Below are 20,354 nucleotides of genomic sequence, written 5' to 3'. Positions count from 1 at the left end.
CAGGGAGACCATTTGTCCAAGGGAGAAATGCCAGTGCCCTGAGCCAGGGTGGCTCCCCATTGGCTGCCCTGTTTCTTCCCATCTGCTCTGGTTTTGCCCCTGAGCTCTCTCCTGCTTCCTCCTCCTCGGCCTCTCCAGTTTCCCCTCTTCCTCCCAGGTTTTGCCCCCCCCCCCTTCCCAGGGCTGGGCCTTGACCTGCTCCTGGCCCAAGGATCACCCTAGGTGGGGGTCACTGTAAGGACATGCTGCCATTTTCACCAACCTCCTGTGTAGAGACACCTGCAAGCACACGGTGACACAGACGGTCGTCACTGCAGCCCCATGAAAATGCAGCACAGCTACACGCACGTTCACACGACAGAGGTCCGAAGGTGGACCGTGTCCCACAGTCTCGCAAACACATTCATCTTTCAGAGCCACGGTGGCTACATGAAGACTTCTGACACCGCCACAGCCCATGCGTGCCACCGCCTTACGCGTGCACAGCCCCGCCTTGGAGCTTCCCCGGGACCCGGCAGAACACAGTCACACGAATACGACCACCGCACCCCAGATACGGATTCTGGGAGGGTGCCCCGCACAGACACACAACTCCCAGCCTCAGAGCCCCATCGGGAAGTGAAACAGAGACTCCTGCTGGGACCCACCAACAGTTACACAAACGTCCTCCTGTGGGGTCACGCTCACGAACGGGCACAGTGCACGTGCACACAGCCTGACACACCCCAGTCCCACCCAGACACACACCACACATGGAGACACACGTCACGATCGCGCAGACTGCGGGCCGGTCGTGCCCACTCAGTCTGACATCTCGTGGCCCCACACACTGAGGCCTGGGGAGTCCCACGAGGCCCCGCAGACAGCAGCTGGCCCCGTCATACCCAGACACGCTGTCACACCCCGGGTCCCAGACGGAGCAGTCCCACACACCCAGACACACCCCCAGGGTCGCGGCCCTCGCACGCCCAGCCCGTGCCTGGGCCCGAGGACAAGTCCTGGCCGCACACCCGGGGTTGCACACCCCGCGGTCGCCTGAGCCCTCGCCACGCCCTCGTGACACACCCCGCCCACCTGCCCGCCTGGCTGAGTTGGCGCGGAGGCCTCCCAGGAAGGGAAACTTGCGGGCTCAGCACCTTCCTGGACTGCCTGCGGGCGGCCCCAGCTCTGTACCCAGCAGCCCCGGCCCCGCGGGGGGGGGCCAGGCCCCGTGGGGACAAGGGAGTCCTGGCCCCCTGGCCCAGCGCCCAAGCGCGGGGGCAGGACCGGGGTTCGGGGAGCCCTGCTCCCCTCCCCCACCCGAGGGCAGCCCCGGGAGGGGAGGGAAGTCGTGGGGGGAGCCTGGGTTCCGGCTGGAGCCCCAGCTTCCCGTCCAGCCCCCACGGGGCAGGAAGCTGGGCCGGGGAGGCCAGCTCAGGCCTTCCTGCCCCCTCCCCCAGACAGGCCTGGGAGCTGGGTCCGGGGGAAGGAGTGGGGAGAGCAAGGGGGGGGAGGGGGGCTGAGAGAGAAAGCCCCTTCCCCCGCAACCTCATGATTGGTGGTGTCTTTTGTGTTTCTAATGTAGATTTGAACATATTCAGGACCCGTCTGTGTGTGTGTGTGTGTGTGTGTGTGTGTGTGTGTGTCTGCAAGCCCCGTGCTGTGACCTGTGTGTGTCCAGCATGGGGGTTTCTAACACATCAGCCGGCACCCCCTGGCTGTGTAGAGTGTGGACAGCTTCTGTCCAAGCGTGCGTCCCCAGCACGTGTCCCCTCGTGTGTCTGTGCAGCGCGTGGGTCCAAGTGTCCTCCCTGAGCTCTGTGACATGACACTGTGTTGCAGCAAGTCTGTGTGTGGGAGTGGGTCGTATCCCGGGGGCGCGCTGTGTGTCGGCATTTTTTCTCAACATCTTTGCTGTTGTTCTCTGGGCGTAAATGTGTGCAGTCTTCAGTAAGTGTGACTCGGAGTGTGGATGTTTTCTGTGCGTGTTTGTGTGTCTGTGAGGGAGGTGTGTTTCCAGGAGCGCTTGTGCTGTGTTTGCTGGCTGGGCTGTGTTTTCAGTGCATGTGTGTGTGTGTGTGTGTGGGCGGCTTGTTTCTGGGGGAGGTTTGTGACCGGCGTGCGCCTCGCTGGTATTCCGAGCACGTTGTGTCTGTGGGGTGTGTCTCCAACATGCTTGCTGTCATCCTCCTCATGTGTTTGTGTGAGTGTGTGTCCATTCAGGGACCGGTGTCCTCAGCTCCATGAGCAGATGGTGTTTGCATTTAGTCTCCCCGTTTGTGGGCTGGTGACTTGGGTGTGTGAGCTGTTGTGTGGGTTTCTCGTTCTCGCATCACGTGATCTTCGAGGTGTTTTGAGTTTTCAGTGGTGTCCTGCAGGTCCGTATTTTGTGTGGTGTTTCCAGGGCAGGAGGGGGCATGGTGTGTCCCCAGGGAAGCCACCGGCATCCCGAGCGACACGCCCAGTGGCCTCTGTGCTGAGTGGAGGCTGCGTCTGCGGTGTGTCCCCTTGCCGGCTGGTGCCACGCTGGCTCGGGGCTGGCTGTGGCGGGAGGGCAGGGCAGGGGCTGTGGTGGGCACTGGACCCGCGCCCGGACCTCGGTATAAATATCCCAGCTGCCGGCGGCTGTGTTTACTCTGCTCCAGCCCGGGGGCGGCGGCAGCCCGGCAGGTCCCGGGGGCGGGGGGGTGACCAGGCCACAGCGCAGACACTTCCTTCTGGCCAGACAGGCCACAGCCTCACTGCCCCTTCCCGCCCCCTTTCTGGATGGGGGTGTGGCGGCAACCCCTCATCCTGGGCTCCCGGGGCCCCTAGTGACCCTCTGGACGTCCTCACGGGGCTTCCCAGGGTCTGGGGGACGGAGAAGAGGGGCCGGGGGCAGGGAGTGAGGGGGCAGGCCAGGCACCTCAGGGAGAGGGAGACGTGGGGGTGGAGACTCCAGGAGGGAGCCACAGGAATGGTCACGGAGGCGCAGGGGCCGGTGTGGAGCTATGAGCAGGAGGGAAGCCAGAGGTGGCGGAGTTCCTGGGCAGGCCTGACGGGGGAAGAGCGGGGGGCTGAGAAGGGAGGTGGGAAGCGATGGGACATTCGGGCAGCCAGAGGTGCGGAGGCACAAGAGGAGGCAAGGCAGAGGAGGGAGAGAGGGAGAAGGGCAGCGGGGCAGCGGTGGGAGGGACAGGATGAGAGGGCAGGACAGGCAGGGGGGTCAGACGGGGTGCGGGTGGCAGCCAGGAGGACAGACGGGAGACGGGGTGGGGGCCGGAAGCCCACGGAGGGGCTCTCCCCCAGCGGGCCCTCCCTTCCTGACTCAGCCTCTCCGTCCACCCCGACCCAGGGCTGGGGGCAGAGGGCCAGGCGCCCCCCGGGGCACGTCCGGGTTGTAGCCGCGGGGGCTGTGTCGGGGGTGTGTCTCCCGCAGGCCCTCTTGACTGGCCCCACCTCTGTCTCCGCGGCCGACGCTCCTGTCTCCGCCATCTGACTAACCCTAATTCTGACTCAGCGGCTGTTTCTCTCATCACTTTATTATGAACAAATCTATGTCCGGCAAAGTATATCACAAACAACATTAATGATCAAATGACAGACGGACGAAAACCGCGCACATCACCCGGGGCTGCTCCCCGGTTAGAAAGCTCTCTGGGACTGCGGGTGCGCACACGTACCCGGGGGCAAACACCGTTGGTCCTCGGACTCTCCAAGTGTGCGTTGGGCCGGCCGATCCTGGGCTTCTCTGGGAGCTGAGGCCGCAGTGTGGACAGTTTGTGCCGAGCGGAGCGCCGCGATGGTTCTGGTCCAGGTGCTGACTTCCACGCCATGGAGACGGTTCCAAGCCGGTGTGCAGGGTGGCGCCGAACGCATGGGAGGGGGCCCCCGAAGCCTGGCTGCTGGTATCGCCCTCCGCAGCTCTTCCTCGGTCTTCCCGAGGAAGTCCGTGCATCTGTCCGCTCTGACTGGCCCTGACTGGACAGCTGACACGCAGCCTAGGAGGATGGCCTCCAGGACCTGGGAGGTTCTAGCCCGGGTTTTTCATCTGCGCTGGCTGTGCGGCCTCGAACGACTAACAGCCCCCTTCTGGCCTGCCCTGACTCACCTACGGAACGGAGGCGAGTCCCTAGTTCACAGGGTTGTCTGGAGAATTCAGTGTGGCGCCGGGCCCGGCAAAGGACAGAAGTGCTCAGTAACCAGAAGCTTCCATACTTAACAGTCTCTCCGTGTGAATGCCCCTCGGCCTCTAGGCCAGCTCTCACTTTCTGTGTCTGGCCCTAGTCCTGCTTGACCCACAGGGCACAGCTGAGGTCCAGGGGTCAAGAGTGGTGGCCCCAGGAGGCCTCAGGGTCTCCCCTTACTCTGGGCCTTGTGCCCGAGGAGGTGGTTTTGAGGGTCCCTCAGGCTTGGCTATGGCGGGGTGCCATCATGCTGGCTCCCAGGAGTGAGGGCTCCCCAGGCCCCACCTCTCGGACCCGTGGCCCATGGCCCTCCCTGCAAGCAGCTGAGCCCTTCTCCATGTGCGTGTCTACTGGGGGAAGCAGGAGCCGGGTGTGGGGGCATGGGAAGGCGGGACGCCTGGGTTCCCACAGGCCAGTGGCTGAGTCACCGGGAGGCCATCTGGCTCCCATTAGCCTGGGGCGGCAGGGGGCTCTGCGGGGCGGGCCCTGTGGCCAGCTGGGGGCAGGGATGCTGGGGCAAGCTGTGTGTGGGATGACTCAGGACCCATGATAACAGCCTGTGCGTATTTGGGGAGTGTAAACAGGAGAGGGAGAAGGAGGCGGAGGAAGTGAAGGAAAGGAACATTGCGGCTGGGGAAAGAGAGGGGCCGGTGGGGCTGAGTGGGGAGAGCCCTCCTCCCCATGCCCCCTCCTGCCACACCCAAGCTGGCAGGCCCGTGGCCCCAGTGCTGCCTTTGCACCCCCCTCCCAAGTCTGGGTCCTGAGGGAGAGGTGACAGCTGGTAGCCAGCCCAGCGAGGCCTCCTTCCTCAGCAGTCAGGGCTCTGCTGCCCACAGCAGCCAGGCTGGGGGTGGCGGGACAACATGTCCAGAGAGAGAAAGGCGGAGAGGCAGACAGAGGGCCGGAGGCGGCGTGGAGGCCAAGATGGGAGCGTACAGTTGGGGAGAGCCAGAGGCCCAGAGCGAGGGTGAAGGAGACAGGAACGAAACAGCGTTCAAGAGGCGCGAGCTGCACCAGCACTAGAAGTGGAGAAATAGGCAGAGGCCGGGGGTGAAGCTGGGGGCTCACCCAGACCCCACACTGGGCACTGCCGTCGACCTGGCCGGCTCCAGCTACGAAGGGCCCGCTGGCCTCGGTCAAGGGGACGAAGTTCAGCCTGGGCCCTGTCGTGGGGACAGAGACTGAGGTGCAGGGAAGGGGACAGAAAGGCAGAGAGTAAAGAGGTGCAGGGAGAGGGAGACGGATGCAGAAAGCAAGAGACGGAAAGGCAGGGAGAAAAAGCGAGTGAGCCAGAGAGACAGCGAGAGACAGGGGTGAGGAGAGTAGGGAGGGAAGGTAGGGAACCCCGCACACAGAGGGGGCAGGGAGTCGGCTGGGATGGCACCAGAGGCAGTGCGGCTGTCCCCTAGACAGAGTCACGGGCGGGGTGGGCGGCCGCAGCCCTCAGTCCCCATCCAGCTCCGGGCTGGGCGCGTCCTCGGGCTCCTCCTCGTCGAAGTACCTCTCCTCCTCATCCCGCGCCACGATGTCCAGGTTGTCAAAGTCGGGGTTGTCATCCACGGTGCTGCAGGGGGAGGGGGCTGTCAGGGGCCGGCTCTCTGGGCCCGGCCTCAGCCTCGCTGCTTCTCACCCTTTAGAGAGGAGCTGCGGCCCCCAGGGTCAAAGGCCACCCGCCGGCGGCTCTAACTGGGAGCTGCCCCCTGGGTGGGGGGGCAGCACTGGAGTCTCTCAGGGCTTCACACAAAAGGCAACATTTTCCAAAGCAGAGATTCTACGTAAAAACTTCTGGTTTCTCTCAAAAAGCTGGAAGATGTGGGGACGGGAGGACCCACGTTCCCCAGAGAGTGCTTCTCAACCAGGAGGAGTCTGCCCCTCAGGGGACACGTGGGAATAAACTGGAGACATTCTGGTTGTCACAACTGGGGGGCTCCTACTGGCACCCAGCGACTCGACACCAGGGACGCTGTTCCATACGCCACCGCGCACAGGCCAATGCGCCACACGAAGAACGATCTGGCCCGGAAGGCCAACAGTGCTGAGGAATGTCTGCCCTAAGGTGACAAGGGATGCTCAGTTGTCGAGAGGACCCCTGCCCCTGCTGTTCCCCTGCAGGAACACTCTGACCCCAGATATTCAGGTCACTTACCCCTCCCATCCTGCACGTCTTTGCCGAAACGTCACCTGCGCAGACAGCCGCCTCGTCCCAACCCCCCGCCCCCAGACCCTGCTTTCATTCTCCTTACGGCCCCCTCAGCACGAGATGCTAAATACTCCTGCTTCCTCACTAGAGTGGGGCTCCCTTCAGGGCAGGGAACCCCTTCGCTGGCTGTGGTTGCCGCTTCACCCCCGGCGTCTGGCCACAGCAGGTGCTCAGCGGCACGCTGGCTGAAGGCAGAAGAGGGACCCGCTGGCCCTGCTGCCCAGCCACTGCCCTCCAGAGGGGGTGGGCTTCGGTTCCCCTCATCTCTATGCCTCACGCCAGGCCCAAGTGCCTCACAGGCACCTGCTTTCTGGGGGCTCCCCACGGCCCAAGCACTCTGCACCCCGCTTTGTGTGGGAACTCGGGCCAAGAGGCTCCACCCAGCTTGACTTGCCTCCAGAGGTGATGGCGGGGGGGGGGGGCTAGATCAGGCCGCGGGTGTGCCCGGGGGCCGTGGTAACGGTGTCCCCCCCTCAGCTGGCACACCCAACCAGGCAAGACGGCCTCAGTTGTCAAAGCCTGTTATCTCTGACTCCGATACTGATGGCAAGATCCTTCCCAGAGCAGTGGCCGTATGTCTCGCCCTGGGGTTACAGTGGGACAGCAGGCAGACTGCAGGGGCGGGTACCACAGGCCCCTCTGTGCAAGACACTAACCCTGCCAGCGGTCACTTCCTGAAGCGCAGGGAGGTCTGGGGGCCTGTGGAAGAAGCTGGTGTGCCTGGGGGCACCTGGGGGGCTTGGGGCGGTGGCATCCTACCTACCAGGCCACCACCACTCACCCGAATGGAAATAGTTCGGTCTTTTGTCACATTTGAGCCGACCGTCAGCCCTGCGCAGTCCCTTCTTCAGGTGAGGGGACTGCTGCTCAGAGAAGGACAAAGCACGTCCAAGGACGCCCGCTGATCTCTGGTTCATCTGAAACCCTCACGCCATCTGAGCCGGGCCGTGGGGGGCTGGGCTGGGGGCTGGGGGGTGGGGCCCGCGTCACCTGTAGTCAAAGTCCCCGTCCTTGCCGTCCAGGAAGCGCTGGTGCATCCGGCTGGTGAACTCTTCCCGCAGGATCAGCCTCTCTTCTGAGTCGGGGACCCAGGCCTCCGAGTCTTTGCCAGGGCTCTGGTCTGTAGGGGCGGACACCCACAGCGGGGGACATGAGCGGTACACTCGGGGAGGGGCTGAGCACACGGCCGAGCAGAGCCGCTCCTCTGTGCTGGTGGGATGGTAACACAGTGGTGACCAAACGGCCCGGTCCTGCTGCCCCGGGCCACACGCCAAACACACAATGACAGTACAGTGCTCCGGAGGCTGGAGAACAGGGTCAGGAGCTGCTACCTGGACGGTGGCGAGGGGAAGGCATTCTTGGCAGAGAGAACGGCACGAGCATTGGCCTGGAGGGGAGCGATTGCTGGGTGCCTTTGGGGGGGGGGGCAGAGATGCTGGAAGGACTGGGAAGAGCCTGAGCACTCAGGGCAGGCAGGGGAGGGACGCGTGGTCTACTCTTGCAGTCGGGGGCCCAGCCTGGGAGCCCCCTAGTCCCGGCCCTCACCTTCCTCATCACCGTCCTCCTCCTCTTCTTCCTCCTCCAGGCAGGCCTCCTCCTCCTCCTGCTGCTGGAGCAGCCGCTGCTGCAGCTCCCGCTCCTGGTAGGACTGGAGCAGCAGATCAGAGAGCGGGCAGGCGGGGGTGCCAAGGGCACCCGGCTTGGGTGGCTGGTGGGCCGGGGCACGGGCACTGAGCTCCTCCTGGGTTAGGTACTGCCCGATGTACTGCTCGTACAGCAGCGGGGCCCGGAACCGCATCTGCTCATCACTGAAGTACTCGCCGCCTGTACCGAGACAGGGCGCGCACGGGCTCAGCGGTCTGGGTGCGGGGTGAGCCTGTCTGAGCAGACACGGGTCCGCGACCGTGCTCGTAGGAAGCCATGCATGCACAAGTGCAAGCCTGTGCGTGCACATTCAGGCGGGAGAGGACGCAGGGGCCTGAGGTCACGTGGCCGCGAGTACTTGTGCGTGCGTCAGGCATGTGCGCATCATCGGCCCTGTAGCGCACGCTCAGCTGTGGACACCATGTCCGCCGAGGCGCTGGTGCTCTGGGGCCTGTGCGCGACGGTGCCCGGCAGAGTTCATACGTCCCTGCCCATCGCTGTGCGTGGACACACAGGTGTGCCCACCCTCCTGTGCGCGTGTCTGGGGGTGAATGCGAGTCAGCGTGCAGGCCACAGGCAGGGGTCACATGTGGCTGTCTGTGCATGCAGCTGGACGTGCCAGATGTGGGCACCCCTGGCGGTCTTCCAGACCCCAGACCTCACCTTTTCCCAGAGTACTCTCCTCTGCAGCTGTCCCTCGGGTGGGCTTGGCTCCCCGCCACCCCCAAACCCGGGACCTTCCCGTCTCCCCTGGTTGCCTGTTCCTGCAGGTGGCTCTGTCCCTCAGAAAACCCTTAAACCTGCCTGGTCCCTCCCACCCACTGGTCCCAGCCCCGCCTTCAGAGCCCAGGGCGAGAATCTGCCCAGAATCCCGGCCTCTGCAGCACTGGGGTCTGTGGTCGTCCTTGTCCTGTGTTTCCCACCATATTCTGTTTCTCTCCCTCCGTTTCCCTGGCTCTGTTTCTGCCGCTCCGCCTCCGCCCACCTGTCTCTCCTGGGTTGCCCGTCTGTCACCTCACCCCCCATTCATTTATCCCTCCTCCTTCCATCCTTCTTCACGACCTGTCGCTGCATCCCACCCTCTCCAACTCCATGGCTCTAGGGTCTGCGTCTTCTCGCTAACCGGAATCTTCACTCACTCTCTGCCTCGTTTGCTCTGATCTTTCAACTTTAGTTCTGGTGTCTCTGGTCACAAAGATGCTCGTAATTATGCTACAGGCAAGAACGTATCGGTGTTTTCCTTCATGCCTTCCACATGCGTGCCTTGTTTCAGAGGGACTTTGTGTCCCGGGTCACAGACACACTCTCCTGGGTTTCCTCAGCACCTCTGTGTATGGTGTGAGGGAGGGAATCTCGTTTTCCTGAGGGATAACCACTTATCACAGTGCTGGGTTGTGTGTCTGTGGCCCACTGACTTGAAATGGCACTTGCGTCATCTACTAAATTCTGACCCTTCTCAGTGCCTGTTCCATTCTCTTCCCTGGGTTCCTGTCTGTCTCCACCTGTCTTGTCTCATCGCTTCCCGCTACTGTTTCAACCTCCCTGTGTCCCTGTCTCAAAACTTCTCTCCCAGGACCTCTGTCCATGTCTCCACTCTTGCATCCTTAGTTCTTATTTCCTCTGCCTCGGTCTCCCCACCCGCCCAGCCCACCTGTCCCCACACCTTGGATGAGCTCACGCAGAGCAGCGTAGCGCCGGTTACGCAGGCGGGTGCGCAGGGTGCGGGGTCGGGCACGGCCCTGCCGGGCCACCTCGGCGCAGTAAAAGTCTGCACGATGGTCGCCGCGCAAGTGGCCAAAGCAGGCCAGGTGCTCCTCGCGGAGGCCCGTGCGGAAGCGCTCCAGGAACACCAGCGGCTTCTCATGGTACAGCTGGCCCAGGATGGCCACCTTCTCCCGCTCGGTGAGGTCAGGCTCGCCCTGCTGCTGGCTGCACACGGGCAGGCGGCTGGCAGCCACGGCGCGCAGCATGGCACTCACCGCCGCGTTCTCAGCCCCGGGGGCATCATCATCTGGGGCCCTTGGGGCTCCCTCTGTGGCTTCCGCCTTGTCCTGGGGTCTGGGTGGGACCGGCGTCCAGCTCAGCTCCCCCCAGTGCCCAGTACTGGGCTGTGTGCAGCCTGTGGGGAGAGGGGAGATGTGTTAGTCCTGGGATGGGAGTGCAGGGGAGGTGGAGTGGGTGGAAAAGACTCATTTTACATTTACTGAGCACCTACTATGTCCTGCACACTGTTCCAGGTCCCAAAGAGACCACAGTAAGCACAAAGTTGACATTTTAGTAGGGGACGCGGACAGTGAAAAACGCAATTGCTGAAAACATATGATGTGTTAGCAAACGTACAGTCTCTTGGGTGGTCCCAAGAGCTATGGAGAAAAATGAAGAGGGAAGAAGGAGGGAATGGGGTCAGTTGGGGGGCAGGCTGCAATATATTTATTTCAGAGAGAAAGGGGAGGGGATAGGGAGGGAGAAAGAGAGGGAGAAAGAATTTGAAGCAGACTCTGTGCTGAGCACAAGCCCCATGTGGGGGTCAATCCCCCAACCCCAAGATCATGACCTGAACTGAAACCAAGAGTCAGACACTTAACCGACTGAACCACCCAGGCGGCCCAGGCGGCAATTTTAAATGGGGCAGTCAGAGAAGCCCTTGCCAAAGAAGTGACATTACAGTAGACCTGAGGTGGTGAGGGACTGAGCCGTGACATTTTTGGGGGAAGAGAGTTCTATGGAACGGGAATAGCCAGTGCAAAGGCCCTGAGGCAGGAGTGTGCTTGGTGAGTTTACTTGGGCCTTTGCCACCTCATTCACTGACTCACACAATTCTTTGCCTTTTCACCTGTTCACAAAATCACTAATGCATCCACTAAATTGTTCACTCATTCCCTCTCTCTGTCCTGCTCCTTCACACATTCATGCAGCCACTCTTCAGCAACTCTAAATCTGTGCGAGGCCCTGCGCTGGGCCATGCTGAGGATCCACGGGAGCAAGCCAGCCCAACACCAGCCCAACGCCTGCCCTCAGGAAACAGCCAGTGTGGTGGGGGAGCCAGGACGGTCAAAGACAACATGGGTGCTGGTAACGGGCAAGCTGGGTGCTAGGCAGACCATGTCGAGAGCTGTTTCTCAAAAGGTGTGGGAACCGGAGTGAGGCTGAGCAGGCAGGAAATAAGAGAAGACAGAAAGTACAGGCCACTCCTTTGGGCAGCTTGGCTGCGGCGGGGAAGAGGGAGGGGGGGAGGGTTACGAGTGCAGTGGGTTTCAGGGAGGGTTTTAATCGCTGAGACCAGAGAAGACAGAACTGGGCAGGGGCTGTGGAGGAGGGCATAGAACGGGTGGTGGTTCGAAAGATGCTCAGGAGGCAGAGGAGACAAGCCTTGGGGCTGAAGGGCTGGGAGGCGGGGGATGCATCCAGTTCAGGTCCAGGGCTCTGGTCTGGGGACTAGTCAAACTGTCCCTGAGACAGTCACGGACGAGGAGCGGATCTGGGGGTGGGGGGAGATTCTGAGGCCAGTTTCAGACATGAAAGGTAGGACAGGCCCAGGGCATATCCAAGGGGAGACATCGAAGAGACTGCTCTTCCGTGGGGCTAGAGATTTCTCAGGAGAAAAATGCAGGGCTGGGGACAGAGCTATGAAGACGGCAGAGCCAAGACAAGAACCAAAGCCTAAGCAAACAAGAGGTCACGGGGAGCGCGAGGGGAGTGTGTGAGCGAGAAGAGAAGAGTGGGCTAGGAAAGAGCCCCTCCTGGATGGGGAGAAGCCATGCCTGTGAAGGAGGCCGTGAAAGGCTACAAAATGGGCCACTAAAAGACAGCCACGTTTTAATTCCTGGAGCCTGTGTTACTGCTGATGGCCAAAAAATGGGTCTCTGCAGATGTGAGGAAGTAAGGATCTTGGGACAGGGAGATTATCTTGGATTGTCCAGGTGGGCCCTAAATGTCATGTAAGTGTCCATAAGAGAGAGTCCGAGGGAGACTGGACAGACACAGAAGAGAAGGCCACGTGAAGCCAGACAGAAGCAGAGATCAGAGTGATGCGGCCACAAGCCAAGGAACGCCAGGAGCCACCAGAAGCTGGAAGCGCCTCTGAGGGAGCCCTCCACAGTCCTGCTAACACCTTGATGTCAGCCTCGTGGTACTGATTTCAGACCTCTGGCCTTCAAAACTGTGAGAGAATAAATTTCTCTTGTTCTAAGCGCCCTGCCCCCGGCTTGTCGACATCTGCTGCAGCAGCCATAGGAAACTGATGGAGGCTGAGCGGGAGGAGCCTGAGAGAGAGGAAGGGAAAGGGAAAGAGTGGTGTCACAGAAACCAAGGGGCGCATCTGGGTGGCTCAGCAGGTTGAACGTCCAACTGGTAGTTTCGGCTCAGGTCATGATCTCATGGGTTGTGAGATGGAGACCTGAGTCGGGCTGTGGGCTCCTTGCCCAGTGGGGAGTCTGCTCGAAGATTCTCTCCCTCTGCCCCTCCCCCCACTCTCTCCTTCTTTCGCTCTAAAATAAATAAATAAATCTTAAAAAAAAAAAAAAAAGCAAGCAAGCAAGGGAAAACTTTCAAGAAGGATGGAGGGGTCAATGGCATTGAATTCTACAAGTAGTCTTGTAAGAGAAAACCTGAATGGGGTGACTCCATTTAACTACACGGGGGAAGCCACCGACAGCTTTGATCAGAGCAGTTTCTGGAGGTAAAAGCCAGAATGCAAGTGGGTGGGAGGTGAGGAAACGGAGGCAGGTGTGGATGACTCTGGAGAAGATACATGGTATCTTTGGTATCTGGAAGGTGCATGGAACTGAGGGAAAGACTTTCTTTTTAGGTTAAAACATTTTTTTTAATGGAAAATTTCCAACATGCACAAATGTAGAGAATACAACCATATTCCCACCCCCACCCCATATACCCACCATCCAGCTTCAACAAGGACCAATTCTTGGCCAGTGATGTTTCAACCAACCTCCCAACCACACCTCGCCCCACCTGGGATGACTGAAGCAGCGGGATGAAATTTTATTTTAACTTTTAAAGATTTTATTTATTTGACAGAGAGAAAGAGCACACAAGCAGGGGGAGCAGCAGGCAGAGGCAGAGGGAGAAGAAGGCTCCCCGCCGAGCCAGGAGCCCACACGGGGCTCGATTCCACGACCCTGGGATCATGACCCCAGCTGAAGGCAGACGCTTAACCGACCGAGTCACCTAGGCGTCCCAGGATGAAATTTTAAGATGAGCAAAACGAAAGCGTTTTAGATACTGATGGGAAGGCATCGGGAGAAATAAAGAGGTTAAAAATGCAAAGGACAGAGGTGGAGGGAGCACAGAAACGGATTAAGGACCCGAGGAGGCAGAGAGCACTGTGGACTTTGGGGGAAGGGTAATGAGAATGAAATGGGGGAGCTGTGAATCTGGAATAAGCAGAGTTTGCGTGGGACAGGAGGAAGGTCAGCCTGGTGCAAGGGAAGGGTCAGTGTGATGCAGGGGAGGTAACTGAGAGGCAGGGCTGACTGGACACTGGGACTCAGCCGGGACGGGGCAGGTTTCTGTTGGCCCGAGAGTTAGCCTGGTAAGGAATCGGGTTACCCTGGTACAGGGAAAGGGCTGGCCTGGAACTTGGAAGAGGTTAATTTCGGGGGAGCGTACGGCGTAAAGGACAGCAGCTCGCAACGAGAGGGATTAACCTGGACAAAGCGGCGAAGGGGACTGATAAACCTGAGGGCAGGTGTCCCCCTATAAAGAGTCCTCCTGCGCGCCCACGGGGAATCATTTCCCAGTGACACCGCAGCCCCACCCTCCCGCCGACTCCCCGCGGCCGGGGCCTCACCTTCATCGGGTTCCCTGGCCGCCGCCGCGGTCGCCACGGCCTCCATCCCAAATCTGTCCTAGTTAGCCGCCGCGGTAGGATCTGGCCGCCGACTCCGGGCCCAGACCCTCAGCGGCAACTTCCGGCTGAGCACACTCCGGGGGCGCCCGGTGCTCCGCCAAGCCCGAAACAACAGTTCCGGGGGCGAAGGCGGACCTCCTTTACGCATGCGCATATCCCTCAGGTCCCGCCCGCCGCCGGGAACTTAAAGGGTGCCCGGGCCCGAGGCTCTTCCACGCCCCCCCCCCCCCGCCCCCATCTGATCTGCTACGGAATTGCACCAGGAGGGATCTGAACCATCGTCAACCTGTTCCCTGCTGGGACACCAGAACCTGGCATGCTTACTTCTGGAATGGACGGTTGAATGTTGAATGGCCACCGTCCAGAGCCTCTTGAGGGTTTGTGCTTTGGTTTAGTCTCCAATCCATCCCTTTTTCCTTCACAACCTCAAAGAATATCTACTAAGCTTTATTTCTTGCTTGTGATCAAAGCCAACCCCTGGCTAGCATGAGATGGGTGGTGAGCTCAGATAGAACTTCCCACTGTGTTCCAGGACCCTACGAATTTGCAGATGTGGAGGGGGACAACCCTGGTCCTGATCTGCTCTAGGTGTTGGGTAATGACTCATTCAGGTGTATTACCAACAAAGTGGACAGACATATCCCAAGTGACCACCCTGAATGGCCCGGGCTCTGATGGGGCTGTCCACCCCAGCCTAAAGGGTCAGGGAAGGTTTCCTTCTAGGAGGAGGGGACATCCAAGCTGAGACCTGAAAGGTGAGCAGGAACTAAAGAGGAAGGTTTCAGGCAGCAGGAAAGGCGAGGCAAAAACCCAGAGCGCAAAGCAGGCATGGGTATTTTCTGGTTACTGCAAAGACTTCAAGGTGTTCAGGGAATGAAAAAGTTCTAACTTGAAGGCCACCACTGGGCTGCAGAGAATTTGAGAACCTCTTGAATATTTATGCAAAATTCCATGTACACGTGCTTTTTCCAAAGCGGAGTTGATGGCATTTGGTTGAGAGATTTGTGACTCCCCCAGAACCATCGATCTGAAGTTCAAAGGGGGAGCAGCAAAATATGAAGCCAGAGAGGTCACCAGGGGTCAGGCACACAGGGCCTCATAAGCTGCACTAAGTAGCTTGAGCTCTTTTATCCTTCGGTAGCAGGCGGGAGGGGGGAAAGCATGAGGGAAAGGGACTGGAGGCAAGGGAGATCTGTGAGGAAGCTGGTGCAATGATCCTGACACTGTGGACAGGAGCAGAGAAATAACTTCCTATTTGCATTGCCAGGATCAGGGACCTAGAGGCCCATTTGCCACAGAGAGGTGGGAACTAAGTTTAAGACAGATTACTCAGAGAGGCCAGCAGAGGGTGCTGTTGCCCAACACGTGGACCAGCAAGGAAGGGGACTTTCCAGAGACCTGAGGCCCTTCCCCTCCTGCTCTCCCTGAACAGGCAGACAGGGGCACTCTAGGGTCCCTTTTAGCCCAGCCAGCCACCAATTTTGGCTCCATCTCACATTCAGATGCCTCATCCCTGACCTCAAACTAGCCAGCCTTCCTCCTTTTGGAGCCTGTGTCCCATTTATAAGGCTCTGAGGTACTTCCTACAAGGAAAGGGATGGGGCTCAACTGGCACTCCTATGGCCCAGCATTGTCCCTCACAAGGGGCCAGGAACACCACATATCCAGAGGGAATAAAATGACTCCAGTTGCTGGGAAAGAATACTAGGCTATATGGAGACAGCAAACATGAAGTCTTCTATCCTGGCTACTTAAAAAATTATTCCCTTCTCCAGGAGCACCTTCCCTTACCACACTCCCCACCCTCAGGCTTTCATAGCTGACCACTTGGTGCTATCACCATCTGATGACAAGTCTGTATTATCTCTGGACTGGTAGACCTGTGAGAGGAGGGCTCAGGGCTGCCCTGACCACACTGTATCCCCAGCACTGCCCGGAAAGAGTGAGGCCCAGAGCAAGTACCTAACACACAGTGGCTGGATAAAGAAGTTCCTGGAATCCCCGCTAGCCTGGATCCAGGAGTGCAGGTAGGACCAGTCCTAAGTCCAGCACCCAGGCCAGGACCAGGGTGGATGAGCAGTCACACCCAATGATGAATGTGACACTCTAGCCCTGGTCTGCATCCCATTGGCCCTACCTCGCCCTCTGCTGAGGGACCTGCATGTCTTCTAGTCACAAATTCCTGGAGAGATTTGGGGCTGAGTGGACCAGAAAGAGCAGGGACCAGAGAACCACTTTAAAATGAACTAGTGGATTTTAAATGGAGAGCCCCAGGTTTAAGGGGGGCATCCCCAGCTCCCAAAACAGGGCCAGGCACATGAAACTTTCAGTAAGTGTTTAACGGATGAGTAAATAATGTCCCCTGCGAAAAGGTCCCATCCCAATTAAAGGCCAACTGCAGTAACACTTCAGGGTTTCAACCCTGCTTCCTTCCTGCTAGGAGGTGCCATGTCATTTATTGAAAGAAAACAAAACAAAGCAAACACATTTCTTAATAAGTGCAGTTTGTTAAAATCCTGTTAAAACATATGGGTCAAGGGGGAGTAAAAATAATCAGAGGATCATTGTAGGAAAAACCTTTAGGTCTGGCACCTGGGAGACCTCTGGAGAGGAGGCGGTGGGGGAAATTTCATGTTCTGAAGGGAAGGAGCCCCCACCCCCAACCTCCCCTTCTTCCCTCTTGCCCGCTTAATCCCACCAGAAACTACCAAGACGCCCGGAATAAAAGGTTTCAAGTTCAATAGTCACACTCTCTCCAAATACAAAAAGCAGTTACAATTCAACTCAACACAGAAGCTTGTGTGCAAGGTTATGGGAAACTGAGACATCGTATAAAAAGTTAGGTTAAAGATGATTCTGTGGTTTTGTTTTGTGTGTGTTTTGTTTTGAGGGCGTGGCTCTTCCTCAGTCACCTGAACTCAGCAAAGAAATGGTTATCCTGATGAAATATCAACAGCCACAGTAAAAAGAGAAATTCTAAATATTAAAAAAAAAAAGCATAATTACCAAAAAATATCTGTCACTGCTTCCTCCCTCCGCATTTTGCTTTTTAAACTTGTGGGGTTTTGTGTGTGTGGTTTTTTTTTTTTAAGTTTTTGATTTTTTTTTTTTTTTTTTTAAATCCTGAAAAGTAGACAGTAAAACAGCTCCTGGAAGAATGTACAACCAACTGCATGAGGGTCTGGGAAGCTGAGGGGCTGGAGCAGGGCTGGGAGAGGTGGGCAGAGGGGGCCCTCCCTCAGCCACTGTAGCCTCACTGTATGACCAAGGGGAGGGGGGACGTCTTTAGTCAAAAAGGAGGCAGAGAGGAGGAAGAAGAGGAGGAGGGGGAGGAAGAAGGTAAGGGGACAAACAGAAAATAAAAGGTCATTGTTGCCTGTTTGAATCCAGAGAAAAATGCCTGGCCCTGTGTTGGGGAAGAAGCCCCTCAGAGGGGAGGCAGTGGGCTGAAAGGAGGCAGCCCTGGGATGACCTGTCCCCCAGCACCACAGGACCCAGTGTGGGTAGACGAGGGGGCCGAGGTGGGCGCTGGTGGAGGAAGCCGGCAGGGGCCTCCGGAGCACACTGGCTACTGTGTGCTTGTGCCTCCCTGTGTGTTCCCGGAGTAGCTCCCGTAGTCGTAGTTCCCGTAGTATGGTGGCCACTGGCCCTGGTTCTGATAGTACTGGTTCCACTGCTGGGCATACTGGAGAGAGAAACCAAGAGCACCATGTTGCCCTTACCCACACCCACATTTGGCTCCCGTCTTGACCCCACTCTCACCCAGGGCAGAGATTGAGTGCACCGACAATAGCCAACACATGGGTCCCCTGACAGCGAAATCAAGGTCCCTTGGGAGGACAAGTGACTGACCCAATGCCACGTGGGTGGGGAGTCAGGGACTGAAGCCCAGACCTCTTGGCTTGCCAACCTAATGTCCTTTCAGGTATAGGTAGACACCATATTCAAAACACTTAACAGATATGATGGCCAAGGGGAACGGACACTGGCCATGGTGCTGAAGCAGGATCTGGAGGCCCTGCTATGCCATTTGGTGGCTTCACCGGGAAGAAGAGGTTTGGATACCAGTTACTTAGCAGCCAGTGCAGAAGTGTTCACCAAATGGAATGGCTACATCCGGTGAATGCCAGCCTAAGGCCAGCCCACCTCTGTAGGAATAAACAGGGACTCCGGTCTGGGAATACACAACCATGCGGGTCTCCTGAAGTCTCTTTATGCGTACCTCCCCCCACGCCTCCACCCCGAGTCTGGCACCTACCTGCTGATACTGGTTATAGCTGGGCTGAGGGTAGGTCTGTGCGGTGGGGGGCGGCGGCGGGGTGTAAGGAGCCGGGTTGTAGCCGCCATAGCTCCCATAGTTGTAGGCAGGTGGTGGTGGAGGTGGAGGTGGCGGGGCTGTGTAGCCCTGGCTGTAACCTCCCTGGTTGTAGGGTGGCTGGCTGTAACTCGGCTGGAAAGTGGGGGGAAAAAAAACAGGACGCTGTGAAACAGCTCAGCTGGGATGGAGGAAGGGCCTTTGTAAGCAGCAGGCCACAAAGGAACTTCCCTGGTGGTGGCTGTTTGAGGGCTGAGGAAATGGGTCAGCTCTGTGACATGGTGGGACAGGGAAGGGAACAGGGTTGTGTTCTGGACTCTACTCCCAGCTCTAAGATCCTGGGGGAGCAAGGCACACAGCATCTCCTGAAATTCCACTGCTTTTCTTTCCCCCTGTAAATGAGAATTACAACAGAACTACCCCTTCCGATTGCCTTGCGTATTCAGGCAGCTTGAGTACACAAGCCACTGGGCACGCCACAAATGGTGGTAGTTGTTTTGGGAAGATTTGCTGAGAACAGTGGTAGGAATTTCCCAAGTGCTTCCCACGTGCAGACCATATCACTAACCCCTCTAATTCCCCCATCAACTCTGTGAGGCACGTTCCACTAGCCTCATTTTACAGAGAAGGAAGTTGAAGCTCAGGGAGGTGAAATGAGTGGACCCAAGTCACACAGTAAAAAGTGGTGGAGCTGGGACTTGACCTCCGGTCTGTCTAGTCCCAGAGCCTTACCCACAAAACTAAAATACCACCCATCCCTCACAACAAACCTCGCAAATGAGTTCTACTAACAACTCTATAGTCTTTTATAAAGAACATGAGGTCCAGAGAGGTGTAACTGTTTGTGCAAGGTTACAGAACCGAGATGTTGTGGGGCTGGGGTTTGAATCCGTGCCTACCCATCCTGTTCTAGGAAACATTCTGGTTAGACGAGGACTGGGAGCCATTCATCTGTCTCTTGGCAGCTGTCCCCAGGTCTGGCATGTGGAAGGCGCTCAGGAAATGGCTGTGGACTGCTCTGGTTAATGGGGCCTGTGCATTCCAGAGCTTGAGCACCGGCTTTTGGAGAACTGGAACTGAGCCAGGAGCTGCTCCAGAGTGAAGCTCTCAGGACACCAGACAAGACCTTCCAAGCTTAGGGCCTGTCTCCATGTGCTGGAGATAAGGGGGTCAGCCTCTGCCAGCATAGGCAAAAGTAACTCCAATCAAGTGCCTTCCTGGGGATTCAGTGGAGGCCAGCGACACCACTGAGAGAAATGCACTTGCTGGAGCAGCCAACACTCCTAGCACACGAGCGTGAAGGGCGGAGAACGGTCGGTTCCCGATTTATCTGGGTCTGGGAGGAATGTCTATGGTCCACTGCAGTCAAAAGCACTGCCAGGAAGAAGGGCAGGATTGGAGGGAAGAGTGGAGAGCCGTGGCCAGAGCATCTGTTGGCTACTGCCCGGATCCACCTCCTCTGGCCTTGCACACGCACGTACATTCTCTCACCTGTGGAGGGCTGTAGCTGCTGACAGTGGGGGTGCTGGTATTGGCGCTTGAGCCGGGGATGTTGCTATTCTTGTTGTAGCTGCTGGCCCCTGGTGGGTTCCGAGCAGGGCTGTAGCTGGGTGGTGGTGGCGGCTGCTGGGGTGGTGGCTGCGGCGGTGGCGGCTGCTGGGGTGGCGGCTGTTGCTGGGGAGCCCGGTTGTAGCTGCCTCGGTTGTTAGAGTTGTTGTTATCCCGGCTGTTGTTACCCCAGCGGTTCTGGTTGTAGCCACCACCTCCGCTGCGGTTGAAGCCTGCGTCGGAAAAGCCAGGGGAGAGGCCCTGTCACTCTGAACTGGTGACCCTCGGGAGCGGGGCTCCACTCTGGGTCTCCCCAGACCCCGGGCCTGCCCCCCGTGTGGCCCTGATAACTCAGTCATCACTGTCTGCTGACACGATTGTCTTGCCCACCGGACTGTGAGCTTGGGACCAGGGCTGTTTGGATTTCTACCGTGTCCCCAGCATCCCGACAGCTGTTGAACAGACCGGAAGAGGGAAACTAAACACCCAGGCTTGGTCAAATGGGTCAGTCTCTCCTAAGCCCTTGAGCAGTTGTGGCTGGGCCCAGAACCCTTCCCCCTGCCAATTCCCACCGGTCTCTGGACCTCAGCCTAGACACTGGTGTCTCGGGAAGCCTTTCCTGAGCCTGCTCCCTCC

At 58.5% G+C, this 20,354-nt stretch overlaps 2 protein-coding genes across 7 annotated transcripts in view; both read right to left on the bottom strand.

Annotated features, from left to right (window-relative positions):
• Positions 1-3,482: 3,482 nt before the first annotated feature.
• CCDC97 (coiled-coil domain containing 97) lies at positions 3,483-14,029 on the bottom strand. Its single transcript, XM_045782712.2, has 5 exons — positions 13,796-14,029; positions 9,653-10,108; positions 7,891-8,169; positions 7,336-7,465; positions 3,483-5,709 (listed from the first exon to the last, which is right to left on the bottom strand). The coding sequence occupies exons 1-5, from the start codon at positions 13,839-13,841 to the stop codon at positions 5,589-5,591; spliced, it is 1,032 nt and encodes a 343-aa protein (XP_045638668.1). The 5' UTR covers positions 13,842-14,029; the 3' UTR covers positions 3,483-5,588.
• A 2,548-nt stretch (positions 14,030-16,577) lies between these two features.
• The window catches only part of HNRNPUL1 (heterogeneous nuclear ribonucleoprotein U like 1), a 36,107-nt gene continuing 32,330 nt past the window's right edge, over positions 16,578-20,354 (bottom strand). For all 6 annotated transcript variants that reach the window (XM_045782340.2, XM_045782505.2, XM_045782079.2 and 3 more), the window contains exons 13-15: positions 19,662-19,951; positions 18,114-18,305; positions 16,578-17,540 (exon numbers count right to left, since the gene is read on the bottom strand). In XM_045782340.2, the coding sequence (XP_045638296.1) occupies positions 17,424-17,540; positions 18,114-18,305; positions 19,662-19,951 (599 nt within the window). In that variant the 3' untranslated portion in view covers positions 16,578-17,423. The remainder of the gene's footprint in view (positions 17,541-18,113; positions 18,306-19,661; positions 19,952-20,354) is intronic.

The sequence above is a fragment of the Ursus americanus genome, chromosome 21, assembly GCF_024610735.1.
Source record: "Ursus americanus isolate L20-20 chromosome 21, mUrsAme1.1.p, whole genome shotgun sequence".
NCBI classification, from domain to species: Eukaryota; Metazoa; Chordata; class Mammalia; order Carnivora; family Ursidae; genus Ursus; species Ursus americanus.
The sequence above is the reverse complement of the archived record's forward strand: the minus strand, read 5'-3'. Positions and strand labels throughout refer to the sequence as shown.